This window comes from Antrostomus carolinensis, unplaced genomic scaffold (genome assembly GCF_000700745.2).
Source record: "Antrostomus carolinensis isolate BGI_N321 unplaced genomic scaffold, ASM70074v2 scaffold7477, whole genome shotgun sequence".
Classification (NCBI taxonomy): Eukaryota; Metazoa; Chordata; class Aves; order Caprimulgiformes; family Caprimulgidae; genus Antrostomus; species Antrostomus carolinensis.
Window position 1 is genome coordinate 3380 of NW_010325486.1, and position 15477 is coordinate 18856.

General features: G+C 35.8%; 1 protein-coding gene across 1 annotated transcript in view; it reads left to right on the top strand.

The window, feature by feature from the left end:
* Nucleotides 1–928: 928 nt before the first annotated feature.
* ASAP1 (ArfGAP with SH3 domain, ankyrin repeat and PH domain 1) overlaps nt 929–15477 on the top strand; it is a gene marked incomplete at its 5' end in the record, with an annotated part of 62662 nt that continues 48113 nt past the window's right edge. Inside the window, 9 exons of the mRNA XM_029085782.1 lie at nt 929–1003; nt 1347–1396; nt 3318–3447; nt 4219–4304; nt 5444–5519; nt 6389–6475; nt 12724–12732; nt 13320–13420; nt 13808–13877. Coding sequence (XP_028941615.1) covers nt 929–1003; nt 1347–1396; nt 3318–3447; nt 4219–4304; nt 5444–5519; nt 6389–6475; nt 12724–12732; nt 13320–13420; nt 13808–13877 — 684 coding nt within the window. The remainder of the gene's footprint in view (nt 1004–1346; nt 1397–3317; nt 3448–4218; nt 4305–5443; nt 5520–6388; nt 6476–12723; nt 12733–13319; nt 13421–13807; nt 13878–15477) is intronic.

Consider the following 15477-nt stretch of genomic DNA (forward strand, 5'->3'; position numbering starts at 1 on the left):
CCCCCAGCCTGTATTGGTTCCAGGGATTGCCCTGACCCAGGTGCAGGACCTTGCACTTGGCCTTGTTGAACCTCATGATGTTCATGTGGGCTCACTTCTCCAGCTTGTCCAGGTCCCTGGAGAACATCCCCCCCCTCAGGTGTGTCAGCCACACCACTCAGCTTGGTGTTGTCTGCAAACTTGCTGAGGGTGCACTGTCTATGTCATTGATGAAAGCATTAAATAGTACTGGTCCCAATATGGGACAACATCCATAGGTCTTCTTTTGTCCACTGAAGTAGTCACTCCGTCATATAAGACCACTAGGTTGGTCAGGCAGGACTTGCCCTTGGTGAAGCCATGTTGGCTTTCTCAAATCACCTCCGTGTCCTCCATGTGCCTTAGTATAGCTTCTAGGAGGATCTGTTCCATGATTTTCCCAGGCACAGAGGTGAGGCTGACAGGTCGGTAGTTCCCAGGGTCCTTTATACCCTTTCTAAAAATGGGTGCAATGTTTCCTTTTGTCCAGTCACCAAGAGCTTCACCTGACCACCATGACTTTTCAAACATCATGGAGAGTAACTTGGCAGCTACAACAGCCAATTCCCTCGGGACTCTGGGTTATATAATAAAACAATAAATACTTAAGCAATATGCAAATGTTTGCCTCAAGGGACTGAAGATTACCTTGAGGAGCTTTCAGAACTTTGTTTATATGATGTGTTTAAAATTCTGGTTTTATATCACCCTATAGAAGTAAAGATTAATTATAATCCTTCTAGGTCTGAAGCAAGTGAATGTTTATTACTTCTTCCTCGACTTGAATTTACTATTAATTTTGAAGGGATTGCAACTTCATTAATGAAGTTAAAAGCCTTGTTGGCAGTAGTTTGATAAGATCATAATAAATATTTTTGAATTATAACAGTATAATGGTTTTTCTTTTTAGCTCCAGGGTTTAAGCCACAATGTTATTTTCACGTTGGATTCTCTCTTAAAAGGAGACTTAAAAGGCGTTAAAGGGGTAAGTGTTGAAAACTAGCTTTTTATTTAGGGAAATGTTTTTTGATTCATCTGTCTTGTGACTTTTCCATTCACCCATGAGTTTATTTCTTATGTTGGCATCCATTAATAACTAAGTCCAAAGAACAAATTCAAAATTGGCATGACTAATGCTTCTTTACAATGTCATTGTTTTAAGGTGTACAGGAAAGCAATACTTTACAAGAGTCAAAAATAGTATTTTTTCCAACTGCTGTCTGAAAAGTTTTAAAAGGAAACAGCATTTTTTTGTTGGTATTTGTAACTTCATAACTATAAAGACAAAGTTTAAAAAAATGTTCTAAGCAAATTTTCTGTTTCCTAAGGACCTCAAAAAGCCTTTTGACAAAGCCTGGAAGGATTATGAAACCAAATTGTAAGTATTTCCCCCCACACACACCTCCTTGCCTTTCCCCTCCTAGTCCCAAACTGTGTAATGTATTTGTGCATAATAAATGTGAGTGTAAGCAAGGTATCTCTTCTGTGGGTCTCTTCTGCACTAATAAAAACAAAATACTTTTATGTTCTCTGTGAAGTACTTAAAAGAGCGCCCAGTGTTTCTTCAGTGTAAGGAAGATACTTAATGCTTAGATACTGAACATTGTAAAGTGAATTGTGAGGATTTTACATGGCATTTACACATTCTTACAACCATACACATAAAATCTATCGATAATAAAAAATTCTGAGACTTACATGTTGTGCTGTGTTGCAGAACTGTATGTTTTTGAGAGGCAAGATTTTAGTGCAGTTGGTGTGACTTCTAAAATACCTGTGGTTTTAAGAATATTTTCTTGCTGTAATAGCTGTCTTCTGTGGGTAAAGAATGGCTTATAAAAATAGAAAGTTGGAAACAAGTAGTATTGCAGTTGCAGAAATGTTAGTGGAATAGTTCAGAATGCTCTTAAGGTGATGGGCAGCTGCTTTATCAGAATTCAGGAGCCCTCAGGAGTTAATTAATTTTTTGTATCCTTTAATTTATTCCCCATTTTAATCCTGTTATTAGCTTTGTTTCATTTATGTTGCAACAGTTCTTAGTGGCCTGACTTTTTCTTTCATTACCTTTTTCCCCTTCTGGTTAGACAGAGGTATCTCAGATAGACTCAGTATATGGAATCATCTGTTCTGAATTTGGAAAATTTGGAAATTTTGCAGAAAGATGCCTATTGTGTTGTTATTGTTTTGTTTTTTTTCCTTTTTCTCTTGTGATCAAATTTCACTTGGACTTACTAAGACCGAGAAGATGTCCCTTAGTTTTCTCAGAGAACTCAATTTTCCAGAATTTGTTCAGGACCAAGTATCAAGTCAAGATCAGAGTTCCAGTGCTGATAAATGCTTTGTTCTACATGCAAACATCATGCCTGCCTTAGCTGGAGAAAAGCAGAGTTCAAAACAGTTAAATACAGGAAAGAGATTTTAGAAACATGGTACTAACAGTGGCCAAGAAGGGCAACGGCATCCTGGCCTGTGTCAGAAACGGCGTGGCCAACAGGACCAGGAAAGTGATCCTTCCACTGTACCGGGCACTGGTGAGGCTGCACCTCGAGTGCTGGGTTCAGTTTTGGGCCCCTCACTACAAGGAGGACATTGAGGCACTGGAGTGTGTCCAGAGAAGGGCAACAAAGCTGGTGAAGGGTCTGGAGAATGAGTCTTATGAGGAGCGGCTGAGGGAACTGGGGTTGTTTAGCTGGAGAAAAGGAGGCTGAGGGGAGACCTCATCATTGTCTACAACTCCCTGAAAGGAGGGTGTAGCGAGGAAGATGTGTGTCTTTTCTCCCAGGTAACTAGTGATAGAACAAGAGGCAATGGCCTTAAGCTACACCAGGGGAGGTACAGGTTGGATGTCAGGAAGCACTTCTTCACTGAAAGGGTTATCGGGCACTGGAACGGGCTGCCTGGGGAGGTGGTTGAGTCACCGTCCCTGGAGGTGTTTAAAAGATGGCTAGATGGGGTGCTCAGAGATCTGGTTTAGTAGTGTACAGGTACAGGTGGACTCAATGATCTCAGAGGTCTTTTCCAACCAGGTAGTTCTATGATTCTATGAAAACCAAGTAAATTAATACCTCCCCCCCTCCCCATCCCCCCTCGGCAAGGAGTACCAGTCTAATAAATACATAGTGCTTTGTCACCTGTTTTACAGAAGTACAACAAAAAATATATAGCTTTTGATATCCTAGAGGAACTTATCTTCAGAATGGCTTCTTTAATATTTATTGATTTATTTTTTTCCCTAAATAATACTAGATCATGTGATAGTAGAATAAATTATCTAAAATGTTTTCTAATTAAAATTTCAGTACAAAAATTGAAAAGGAAAAAAGAGAACATGCAAAACAGCATGGGATGATAAGAACTGAAATAACAGGAGCTGAGATAGCAGAAGAAATGGAGAAGGAAAGGCGGCTATTTCAGCTACAGATGTGTGAAGTAAGAAACAAGCTTCAGCTTTTAATTATGACACCATAACTTAAAAGTACCTTGTGGGCCTTCCTTAAAGGTGGTGAAACCTACTTTGTTGTTTAATGGGGCTGGAGGGAGGAAATTATTTCCATGCCATATAGTACAGCAGTATAAAAATAATTATTTTAGCAACTCTGTGCAAAACTTGTCTTCCTTTTCTTGTATTCCTTTTCTTTCTTTTTAGATTATCATGCTAAGGTTCTCGGGCTGAAAACGTACTATGCAAATATTTATTTTTTCAGGTTTATGACTGAGCTGTTTAGGAAGTATTTTTGATACCTTTCTTCCAATATGCTTTCTGAAACCTTTTAAAATTTCTAAGAGAATGATAAATGATAGTGATACATTAGTTTCATAAAATGGCTTTTTACATTTATAGTTTTCTTAATTATGTTTCAGTAGCAATTACTTTAAATTTCGTAGTATTTCTATTTTTTAGGATATTTTAGTAATTACTTGCAGTAGCATTAAAAAAGGGACATCTTCAGACAATTATAAAAGATGAAACTTTTCTGAATTTGTTTTATGTTTTGAGGTGTTTGAATTTTTTAGGAATGGCTAAAGAAACTGTTACCTGTTTTGTGTTTTGCTAACTGTGGTGGACGTGATGGCTTGTGAGTCAGCACCCAGGTTAAACACAGAGATAAATAATTTGTTGAGCAAATGGTGTTTTATTGATTGAAAACTGTTGAAGGTTGTGAGGCATGATTATTAACGTGTTTTTCACTGTCTATTCAGTATCTTATTAAGGTTAATGAAATCAAGACAAAAAAAGGTGTGGACCTTCTGCAGAACCTCATTAAGTATTATCATGCACAGTGCAAGTAAGTGCAATGCTTTTAAGCTTTAGTTACAATTTTCTTTTTTACACAAGTGTTTATTCCTTTTGTTTTGCATTTGTTTTGGTTATGTCAGGAATTCTCATAATTATTGTAATCTGTCAGGTGTCTGCAACTTCGTCTTACTAGGCTGTAGCCTTTCAGTGCAGAATATGAGTGAGTGAGTGAGTGGGGCAGGGGAGTGATGGAGAAAGAGGCCAAGGGAAAACCCTGCATGTTGTGTACAAAATTAATTTTAGTTCCTGAGGCATAGACCTAGGATGTAATTTTAGAAATAGCTTATTTATTCTAGTTAATAGTTTTTAGTTCTTCTTTAAATTTTAAAACCATTGTGAAAGCCAGTAATTTCTTCAAAATTCCTTGAGGTGAAACTGGCAAGGTATTACCTTGTCATCAGTAGAACCACAGAGGCAAACCTACAGGAACTTTTACTTAAGTTATGTACAGGAAAGATATTTTAGAAATTATTACGGGGAAACATGGTGACTAACAGTGATTAAGCTAAGCTATATTCTCTATAATTTGATATTTGTGAAAGTCACAATGGTATATCTCCACTGCTGAAAGACATGATACTTTAAAACTACTGGGAAGAGTTTTAAACAACAACCAAAAAAACCCACCAAAAAACCAAACCAAAACAACATAAAACCCACAAAAAAAACAACCAAAAGAAAAGCTTCTTAGTGGTGAATATCAACTGATTTCCTTCAGATTTCTGATTTCGATTAAATACTTGAGGATAGAAGTTAATCTTCTGTTTGTCTATAACCTAACCCTTCATGTGTTGCCACTTCATGTACTAACATGAAGTGCTTATTTGGCTCATTATGGTTTTATACAGAGAGACTAAATCAGCAAAGTAAATTAAATGTTTCTGGACTGAAATGCAGCTGTCAGACCTTTCTGAAGAATATAACATTAGAGGAATGTGGAAGCTGTGCTATCGTGTGGTTAGATTGATAGTAAAACAGTTCACACTGGGACAGAGATTTGTTTGGTTTAGAACATGGGAGGAGTTGGATAAGTTTTCCTGGTTTTGCTGTTTTTCTCTGCAAGACAGTCTACTTTGTGTTATGAATTATATGTATTCCTGATAAATCACAGATATTTTTTCATTATAGTTTCTTCCAAGATGGCTTGAAAACAGCTGATAAGCTTAAACAATATATTGAAAAGTTGGCTGCTGACTTATATAATGTAAGTTTACTTACAAGTAGTTTAATGTCGAAAAATTGAAAGACTTTGTTTATGTGAATACGTTTTAGATATGACTACAAGGGTTGTATATATATATACATATATAAATATCTATAAATATATATATTTATATCTTATAAATGAAAAGTGTGTTCTTTGGAACTTTGAATATATAGCTAGACTGAGGAAAGAACAACTTAACTATTTTAAACTTTTTTATTTTGTTTTTACAGTTATTAGGAAAAGCAGCTTTCATTCTACTGCTACTTTAATGTTGCATTGAAATAAAAATAATTTAAAGTGAGAATCTTTGAATCAGATTACATTATTAGCACGAATTCTAGCTACCACTTTCATTTTTCCATAACAAACTGCTTGATGATAGCACCATAGTTTTTGAATGAATTAACTTATTAAGTCCATGGAAGTCAAGTAATAATGTGGAATCAAGGCTCACTTGTCACACAAGTGCTTTTGTATTCTATAATCAGAATTACAATAATCCCATTTGCTATTGTAGTTTGTGGCTAAATTAAACTGTATTTTCCTTCCTTAAGTCATCTCTCAGGCTTATTGGAGTTATTGAATTAATATTTTGGAGACTGATTTAGTTGCATTAGATGTGGTGAACCATTAAAGCGTAACAGAACAGAGTATGCAGAATTGTTCATTTTTTTTAACTTGCCTTTCAAGTAATGCATGTATAGAAGGTGAATACCTAAGAATGGACTAGTCCATAAAAATAAACTCATATATTACAGAAACACAGAATAGTTGATCTTGTTGCTCAGGACATCTAAAATGATATATTAGAATGCATTAAAAAATAAAGTTGGATCCAGAAAGCATATGGCAATCTCTTTCCATAGATAAAGCAGACACAAGATGAAGAAAAGAAACAACTTACTGCCCTTCGTGATTTGATAAAATCTTCTCTGCAGCTTGATCAGAAGGAGGTAAATAATTTAGACATATTATTCTCTGAGATAATGTGAATTTATTAATTCTGTATTCAGAAATTGGTTTTTGATGTTCAATTTGTGTAGTTATTGGTTAAAAAGAGTTGGACTTTGAACATTATGATAAAACTAGTATTTAGAATGTCCAACTACCTATCGACAAACAATAGTTTTAGATAAAGTTTCTGTTTCCATTTTATATGCAAAAAGGAATTACTCATTTTTGTGTAATTTTATATTTTTATGTACTTTTTAAATGTACTATAAGAACAGTTGTAATGGATTGGGTAAATGCTTCATTTAGCCTAGTATCCTGTCCTTGACAATGTTAAAAAATGAGTGTTCAGGAAAAAATAAAGGTATGGGATGCACACTTCTTATGTCCTACCATCCTCCAGCCAGATTGTGTTCAGGATTTTCCTGACCTAGGTGGTCCTGAGTAAACCTGAATGAGAACTGGAGCCTTGCCTTTATGTAGGTTTCCATATTGCTATTAATCTGCTAACTCCCATGGATTCTGTGATGATGTTCTCCTTTCCAAACCCTTTTTGCTAATACTGTATCATAAGGAAGAAAATTTGTATATTAACCAGATAGAAGTGGCTGAGACAAGGCAGTTGAAAAGAAAAATACATCATCAATTACACTGGTATCAGAAGTGAAGGGGGAACATGCAATGTCCACTGCAGATGTTCTGGAATACTCCTTGAACTAGGAGATAGGATATAATATATATCACAGCTTTTATCTGAGATAATATTGTGACTTTTTCCAAATCATAATGCCTGAGAGTCAGAAATGCTGAATATCCTGTGATGAAGCTGAGTGTTGGGGAGGTGTGGGGGGTGAAGGAGTGGGGGTGGCTTTCGGATCGCTTACCCTCTGTTCAGTTTTCTCTTAGGTAAATAAAACGTTAGTATTTTCCAGGTGTCTGCTCAGCTTATTAAATATTTATTACTAAGTATGATTTGTTATTATAATTAAACATTAGGCAGATGCCTTTCTGCTACCTATATGTGATCATCCACATATATGATTGGACAGTACTACTAATATCAAATATAGATAAGAATGTAATTTACAACCAGATGTACCAAGTCAGCCAGGCTTCCAGTAGCAATCAGTCATGTATGTGCAGAGTAAAATGCAGGGCAATAAACACTGATACTTCCCCAGAATACCCTCCCATTAGTAGTACGACTGTCTTTGCAGTCTCTCCACCACTGTATGGATTTCTTCTCTTTGAATTTGTGCAGTTGCTTTTTGAAGCAGTGTAAACTATGAGCTTCTGTTACAGCTCAGCGCATTTCCCATCATCGCTATGTTGTGTGGAAAAATCTTTTTCCTTTCTTTTGTTTCAAGCTTTCAGATCTGCATACCCTACTCAAGATGGGACTGCTTATGAATTTATGATAGCATCGCTAGAGCATTCCTGATTTTTTTTTAATGAGTCCTAACTGACTTGCTTTGTGATCAGTGCTTAGTGCAAAGAAGGTGGTGTGTAAAGTTTAATCATCTGTAAAGCTATAACCTCATCATGTTTCTGAATGTTAATAGTCAACTTATTTTTCCCCTCTGCATCACTTTGCATTTGTTTGTGCTGATCTTCACCTGTCATTTATTGTCAAGTTACTCACTGTCATGAGGTCCTTGAGAAATTCTGCAGTCAGCCTTCCTTGAGTATCCTGAATAATTTAATACCTTCTAGCAAACTTTGACAGTTTCCTTTTCACCCTTTTCAAGATTGTTTTAGTGTTAGACACCACGTGTGCTGCCACAGGTTTCTCTGAAACTCATTTGTTTGTTTACTCCTTTTAACTTCCTAGCTCATCTGAGGACTTTTCCTCTTGTCCTGTAGCAGTGCAATTTTTTCCCTTTCATAAGGAACACTTAAGTGTGCATTGAAAGTCCAGGTACGCTGTATCAGTCTGATTTCTCTGCTGTATCAGTCTGATTTCTCTTCTGCATCTATTTACTGATTCCTTCAAAAACCTCCGGATTTTTGAGACACAACCTTGCCATACAAAAGCCGCACTGATGTTCCAGTATATATAATACTAAAGGTACTCTTAAAAGTAGTTTTCATTAGTTGTCTTTACATGGTGTGAAGCTTACTAATCTTTACTTTCCTGGAATTCTTCTGGAACTCCTTCAAAAATAGGACTTTAGTAACTGAAGCAAGTATTTTTATGGGCTTTCATGTAATTTTGTAGGTAACACATTGTAATTATGGCTACTGCATGAAGGTAAATGGCTTGAAGTTAGCAAATTATTTCAGGTGAGATCACAATTAATAAAGAATTATTGATGAGTTATTCCTTACAGTGCAGTGGTGGTGTTTTGTTTTTTTTTTTCCTTTTGAATACTTGCCTATGTGTGCTGTCGTAATGTAGATGTACATTACATAGCAGATAAACCTTGGCCAGAAGGCTGCTTTTCTCCTTGTGTCTTTAATCTCTTTGTTCTGAAGAACAGCATAACCTTACAACACATTGTACATAGTTTTTAGAATTTCTTTGATGTCACAAATGGTGACAGGAGGACTACAGAGCACCTTTGAATAGGTTACAATTTATTGTAAGAACTGCCAGCTCTTTTTAGTACCCAGTGTTCCTTTATCTCGTACTTTACAGTTTTTCCCAGTGCTCTGTTTGGTTTTTGTTTTTTTTTCTTCCATCTGCAGTGTGCACAGGGACCTACTAGATCTCCTCCATAATCATAGTCATAGAATGGTTTGGTTTGGAAGGGACCTTAAGGATCATCTAGTTCCAACCCCCCTGCCATGAGCAGGGGCACCTTCCACTAGATCAGGTTGCTCAAAGCCTCATCCAACCTGGCCTTGAACACTTCCAGGGAGGGGGCATCCACAGCTTCTCTGGGCAACCTGTTCCAGTGTCTGACCACCCTCACAGGAAATAATTTCTTCCTAATATCTAATCTTAATCTACCCTCTTCCAGTTTAAAGCCATTACCCCTCATTTTATCACTCCCTGCCCTTGTAAAAAGTCCCTCCCCAGCCTTCCTTTCAGGTACTGGAAGGCCTCTATAAGGTCTCCCTGGAGCCTTCTCTTCTCCAGGCTGAACAGCCCCAGCTCTCTCAGCCTGTCCTCGTACTTACAGAGCTTCCCATACATGCATTATGTTGGTAATCTCCGTAGTATCTAAAGCACTCTGAACATAACTCATGCTCGTTCTCCATCCTCACCCCCAAAAGTTGAGTACAGAACATGAGATTTAACTTTAAATTCTAAAGTGTTTTTATGAATTGATTCCCAACACACAAAGGTACAAGATCTTTTCTCTTCCACAAGCTGTTTCTTTGGGAAGAAAAGAAAAATATCTCCTTCTCTCCTGACTGCTGTGTGTGTTGTTAAGTTCAAGCTACTTGGCAATCAGACAGTTCTCAGAAATAAAGTAGGACAAACAGGTTGTTCTTCTTCGTTGCCATGTATTGTGCATACATGGCTGCATGCAGTACAAGTCAAGTTTCAAAAGTTGCTTACAGAGTATTATGAGATAGAATAACTTAATTAGATACAGTGTTTAGTTTTTTGATTACCTGTTCCCTGGATGTGTAGTAAAAATTACTCTGTTTCAGTGGAATGTGACCTCATTTAAAATATAAAAATTAAACAAGTCAAATTCTGAAACTTAGATATGTGTTGTAATAAAGTAGCTTCACAGACATCAGCAAAATAAGCTGTGCAACTTTTCTGACTTTAATTATAGCGTAGACAAATCCTAGGGCTTAAAAAAAGCTGTGTGTGTTTATGTATGTTATCTATATTAAAAGTTACATGATAAATATAAAAATGTTTGGCTTGAAGAGAATTGAAATTATGTCTTAGAAGAAAATGGAGCAATATTGTGATTCTCAGATATGCAGGCAGATCATAGGAGAGAGATCTACTGCAATGAAAGAATCCACTCTTTTAGATAAAGTAACGGTTGGGTCACATTGATGTTCAAGTGTCTCTTTCAAAATCAACGTGAGGACTTTCACTCATGTGATTCTGCTACATTACATGAGTCACAGTGTAATGATGCTGGCAGATATTGAGGAGCTTGATAAAACAATATTGCTGTTATTTAGGTAGTCAGTGTTTTAATCCTGAAATAGCATGCCAGCATTCATTACTCATTAGTTAAGTGACAACTAAACTTGAAGACACATGGCCTGAGTTTCACCAGTCCGTTCTCCATCATTGTGTGTATCTGAATCTTCAGGTACATAAAGCCAGCTGGGCTTTAGCACTGTGGCAGATGGCCTGGTTGGTTGTGATTAAGAATACATCTTCCCCCTTACATTAGTGCATTATAATCTCCCCATTGGAAAATGTATGGATTAACAAAAATATTGGAGAATATGAAATGAATGAGATTTTCTCTGGTGGATTTGTAAAGGTCAGAAGTACCCTTACCAAAAATTACATTGGCAGGGAAATAGTTTGAAATAATAAAATTGAGGCCCTCGTTATGTGTAGTTCTAATTTTCTTTGACCCTTTGTGCAAGAGAAGGAAGTTGAAACTAGTGTTTCCTGTTCACATTGTAAGTTCTGCCACCTTTAACCTCTTTGGAGTTGGTAAATAGATAAGTGAGATGTCATATCCATCTCAGACTGACTTGCTGTCAGATAATATGTGTGGGAAAATTACTCTTCAGCACCCATACTTTCATAGAGGAAAAAACACTAATGTGCTAAGTGAGCTAATAAAACTACACTTTCAAAGTCTCATAATGCAGGTCTTCAAGGTATTTATTTACCATTATGGACATCTGTAATGCTCTTACACATTTTGCTGGCACACCTGTCCTTTTGTTGGTGAATAAACTATTACTGTGATCTTTGTGATTACCTGGTTTTTGGAAAAGCACATCTTGACAATCTTTGAATCTCGGTTAGTGTGGAAGTGCTAGTGCTGTAGTTTTGCTCCGGGAAGTACAATTTACCGTGGTTCTGCTACGTGCCATGTCTCTTGTTGCCACGATGAACTGTCTTGGTATCAAGTTATGGTAGTTTCTGTTACTTGGTGTGAGAGTGACCAGATTTTGTGAAATGACTGGTTTAAAACTTTGGGGAAAAATATTTTAAGAGATACTAGTGTAATTTTAATTGTTTAAAGTATTTCTTTTATATGTTGAAAAATGTGTATATGTTAAGAAACTTGTATTTTAAGGAAACCAGGCCTTTAAGACAGGCTTCTGTTCCCTATTTTTGTATATTAATTCTTGGTACAAACGTAACTTAACAGCTTTATGTTGAAGAAGGTAGCTGAATGATATTTTGTGTCTGTTTTATTAACTATTTCTTTACATTTTGATTTATTTCCCCAATTCTCCATCCAGTATACTCTTTGGAAAAGGAATTATATGTCATTACGTTCTTTCCTGTGCAAATACCAATAGAACCCTAATTGCAATGGGGTTTTGAAATTTCCTTATAGCAAATTAGCAGTTTACTGTGATGATGTAAACACTGCTGACAGCAATTTGCACATTGCAGCCTTCGTGCTGCTTCCAGCCACAACTGCCAGTTTACCAAAGCCCTTCTCTCTAAACTCCTACAACAAACCTGTTACAAAATGAAAAACAGTTGTAAGGACCCTGAATAAAATAGGAGGGAGCAATCCTCAATATATGTTGGTTGTGGTAATTGTAAGAAACTGTTGCTTTGAATGAGAAAAGGGGAGTAACTGAACTGCCCATTCTTTTGATTTTTTTTTTTTTGTGGAATTTTATCAGATCGTTGTTTCACAGCTACATTTAAAACCATATCGATGTGTCCTTAATTATACCTTTTTATATAGATCTGCAAAAATGAAAAGTTAACTTTGGGCCTGATCTTTTTAAGTGGAAATTCAGAATGAGCTCCAGTTTGGTGGAGGATACAATATAGCTATAACTTTAGACAATTTAAATGTAATGAAGACTGGAAGACATTTAGTAAAATTTCATCCTGTAGTCATCTTAGTTGCGTTTTGAAGCCAATGTCATATATGGAAGGTTGCACAGAATTTTGTTATGAAGTTTTGTTACTTGATGAGAAAAAGTACCATCATGCTTTAAAAAAGTAATTCTTGCCTTCTTTCTAGTATTGTTCTTAGAAAGGGGAAAAATTGTTTTACTAGATATGGGGCTATAAAATTTATGTTCAAGGAACATGTTTTTTAAATAAAATAATAATTTTTGTTTTAAATTATTTGCTTTCTCTTTCCTCTATTGCTTTTGCCTTTCGTGATCGAAGTCTAGGAGAGTAAGTCAATGTTTTAATGAACTTTTTCTGATATGCTTACAACAAGTTAATTCATTTCACTTAAGTGCTTTGTTAGATCAGGCCAAAAGTTATTTCAGTTGACTTCATTCACTGAAACTCATGAATTTTATACATATATTAAATTGGATTTAAAAAAATAGTGATTGTTAGCATTTGGTTTTGTTTGTTTATATATGTGTATTTCTGTATATATGCATGCTATATTCTGTTGCTTTTTTTTTGAAATTTTATCTTAGCCTTTTGCTCTTTCATTATAATATTATGCAACTTTAAATTTATATATTTTTAAAAGTCATTATTTTGAGATGCGTATTTGCATCCATACTATACTTCAAATGCCTAATGAAGTAATTGAATCTTGAACATGCAGTTAGTTCAAGATCGTGTGGTGTAAAAGCAAGCTCTCCTATGGATGTAAAACATGCATTAGGAGTTTCCTCTCTTTTTTTTTTTTTAATCTTTATTAATTTGTGAAGTTGTAGTAGAGAAATAAAATAGTCTTAAAGGTTAATAAAACTTACTGTACACATCAGGAAACATTAATGGTGTTTTTTCCCCTTTTTTAGGATTCACAGAGCAGGCAAGGAGGATATAGTATGCATCAGCTTCAGGGGAATAAGGAGTATGGCAGTGAGAAGAAAGGTTATCTTTTAAAGAAGAGTGATGGGTATGTTCCTGGAGTGCATAATGCATAGTGAGAGCTTTTACTGTTTTCTACTGTGGATGCTTTAAGGCACATTCTCCTAATGCATGTGCCACAAGTACTCAAGAATTGCACAGTTCAAATCTAAAGATGGATCTGCATTTAATATAGTAAATATAAAAAGCACCGCAAGCAATCATTGAAGAAAGCCACATTGAGAAGTAAGCTATTGTCTTTGTAAGTCTCTAAGACCTGTCATAAATCTCCAATTTACTTTTGATGAGGCGTTTAGTAAAAATTTTACTACATCTATTTCTCAAGGCTAATACTCTCAAAATGTTAATAGGATTAACATGTGTTTTGAAATAATTTCTAGTTACTGAATTTATTGTTGTTGGTGTTCTTATGTAGATTAAGGAAAGTATGGCAAAGAAGAAAGTGCACTGTTAAAAATGGAATTCTTACCATATCACATGCAACGGTAAGTTATTTTTATACCTTTCTATTAAAATAATAAATTAACATTATCCTTTCTCAGTTAATCTGGTGTTAATTTGCTATTACAAAAAAAATGCCACTTCTGCTTCTAACTGTTGAAGCTCTGTGGATTTTCAGAAGCTGGAGACTGTTACACTGGCTCTGATAAAATTTTTCTAGTTGTCTGCTGCTGACCACTAGTGGGAACAGTGCTTTGTGTTAAATGGAGCAGTACATCTGTTCTTCTTAAACCTTTGAGATATGGGATGTGATTCATCTGAACAAAATGAAGTGTCTACAGTGTAGCTGTCTGCATCACATCAAGATCCTGTAGATTCCTCTCCTAGCCACTGAAGAGCTCGTCAGTATAGTCAAAGGAGTCGGGGTAGATTAGGTCAGGTGTCTTGTTATAAACTCAGTTCTGGCTGTTGACTGTACTGGAAGGCCAATAACTAGCTCATATTTAGATTTCTGTACTACAGACGGTTTTTTCCTACATAGGATATTAACTATTTAAAACATCTTAATGCCTACACATTCAACTAATCGGAGTGAGAAAATTACAATAAAGGCTGGTTTAAAATTAGATTCAAAACTTACTGTGAACTGTATGAAGTTAAATCATCTTTAACCTTCTAAAATTTTTCTTTGGTTGGGTTCCCCCCCCCCCCGCTATAGATTATGACAGTTGATTTAGTACTTAAGTGTATTTATCAGTAGTTTGATAAGAAAATGTCAAATACATTCAACAGAATTTTCAGTGAATACTTGGACCGGTTTTGCTCGTAAGGATTGTCATGGTATATCTGTGAAGTGTGGAATTTGGAAACTGTTAGAAGTTTTTGCTATTAGATGTTATTGATAGAGTCTGACAGATGACTGAATATGTTAATATTTTGAGTGCTCTCAACTAAAAGTGTGAAATTTTGGAAAGTTTTGATCATAGTGAGTTCTGGGAATCGTGTGTATATCTGAAGTATCTTCCCAGGAATACTGAATCGTGAGGAAGCAAGAGCATTATGGTAGAGGCAGTCCTAAAACTGTCTCGTGGCAGTATGAAACAAACTTGTTGTAACAAGTTAAAGGAGATGGTTCCATTTCATCACCCTTTTGTCCCCTTCGCCCCAGATTCCACTGATGGCCATCAGTATCGCTGTCTAAAGTTAACTACCTATCTTAAGCGAGTTAAAGGGAAGTTGCTATGTTTTGTACTGGGATGTTGGGGTTTTTTAATGGCTGGGGAGGTATCCTTGCCTCCTTTGAAGAATCACTTAGTCAGGGTATTTCTATGTGGGTTACTAATGGTTTAGTTATCACCATTTAAGAAAAAAAATAAAATTGTGTATTGATAAGCTCAAGATTTGCCAGTTTAGAATTTTTTTAATGGCACTATTAATTTTAGTTTCCCTTTTCTTGTATGTAGTTGTGTAAAAGCAGTCCATTTGCTCTTTTCTGTTGCAGTGCCAAGAGGAAAGTGATTTTTTTTTTGTTTGTTTTCAGTGGTGAAAAGTTCAGATTGTGACAGTCTATTCAAGACTAAATTTTGAAAGCTAAGGCTCCAGACGCATATTTACTCCTTCAAGGAATTGTTGCTCCTAAAGTGT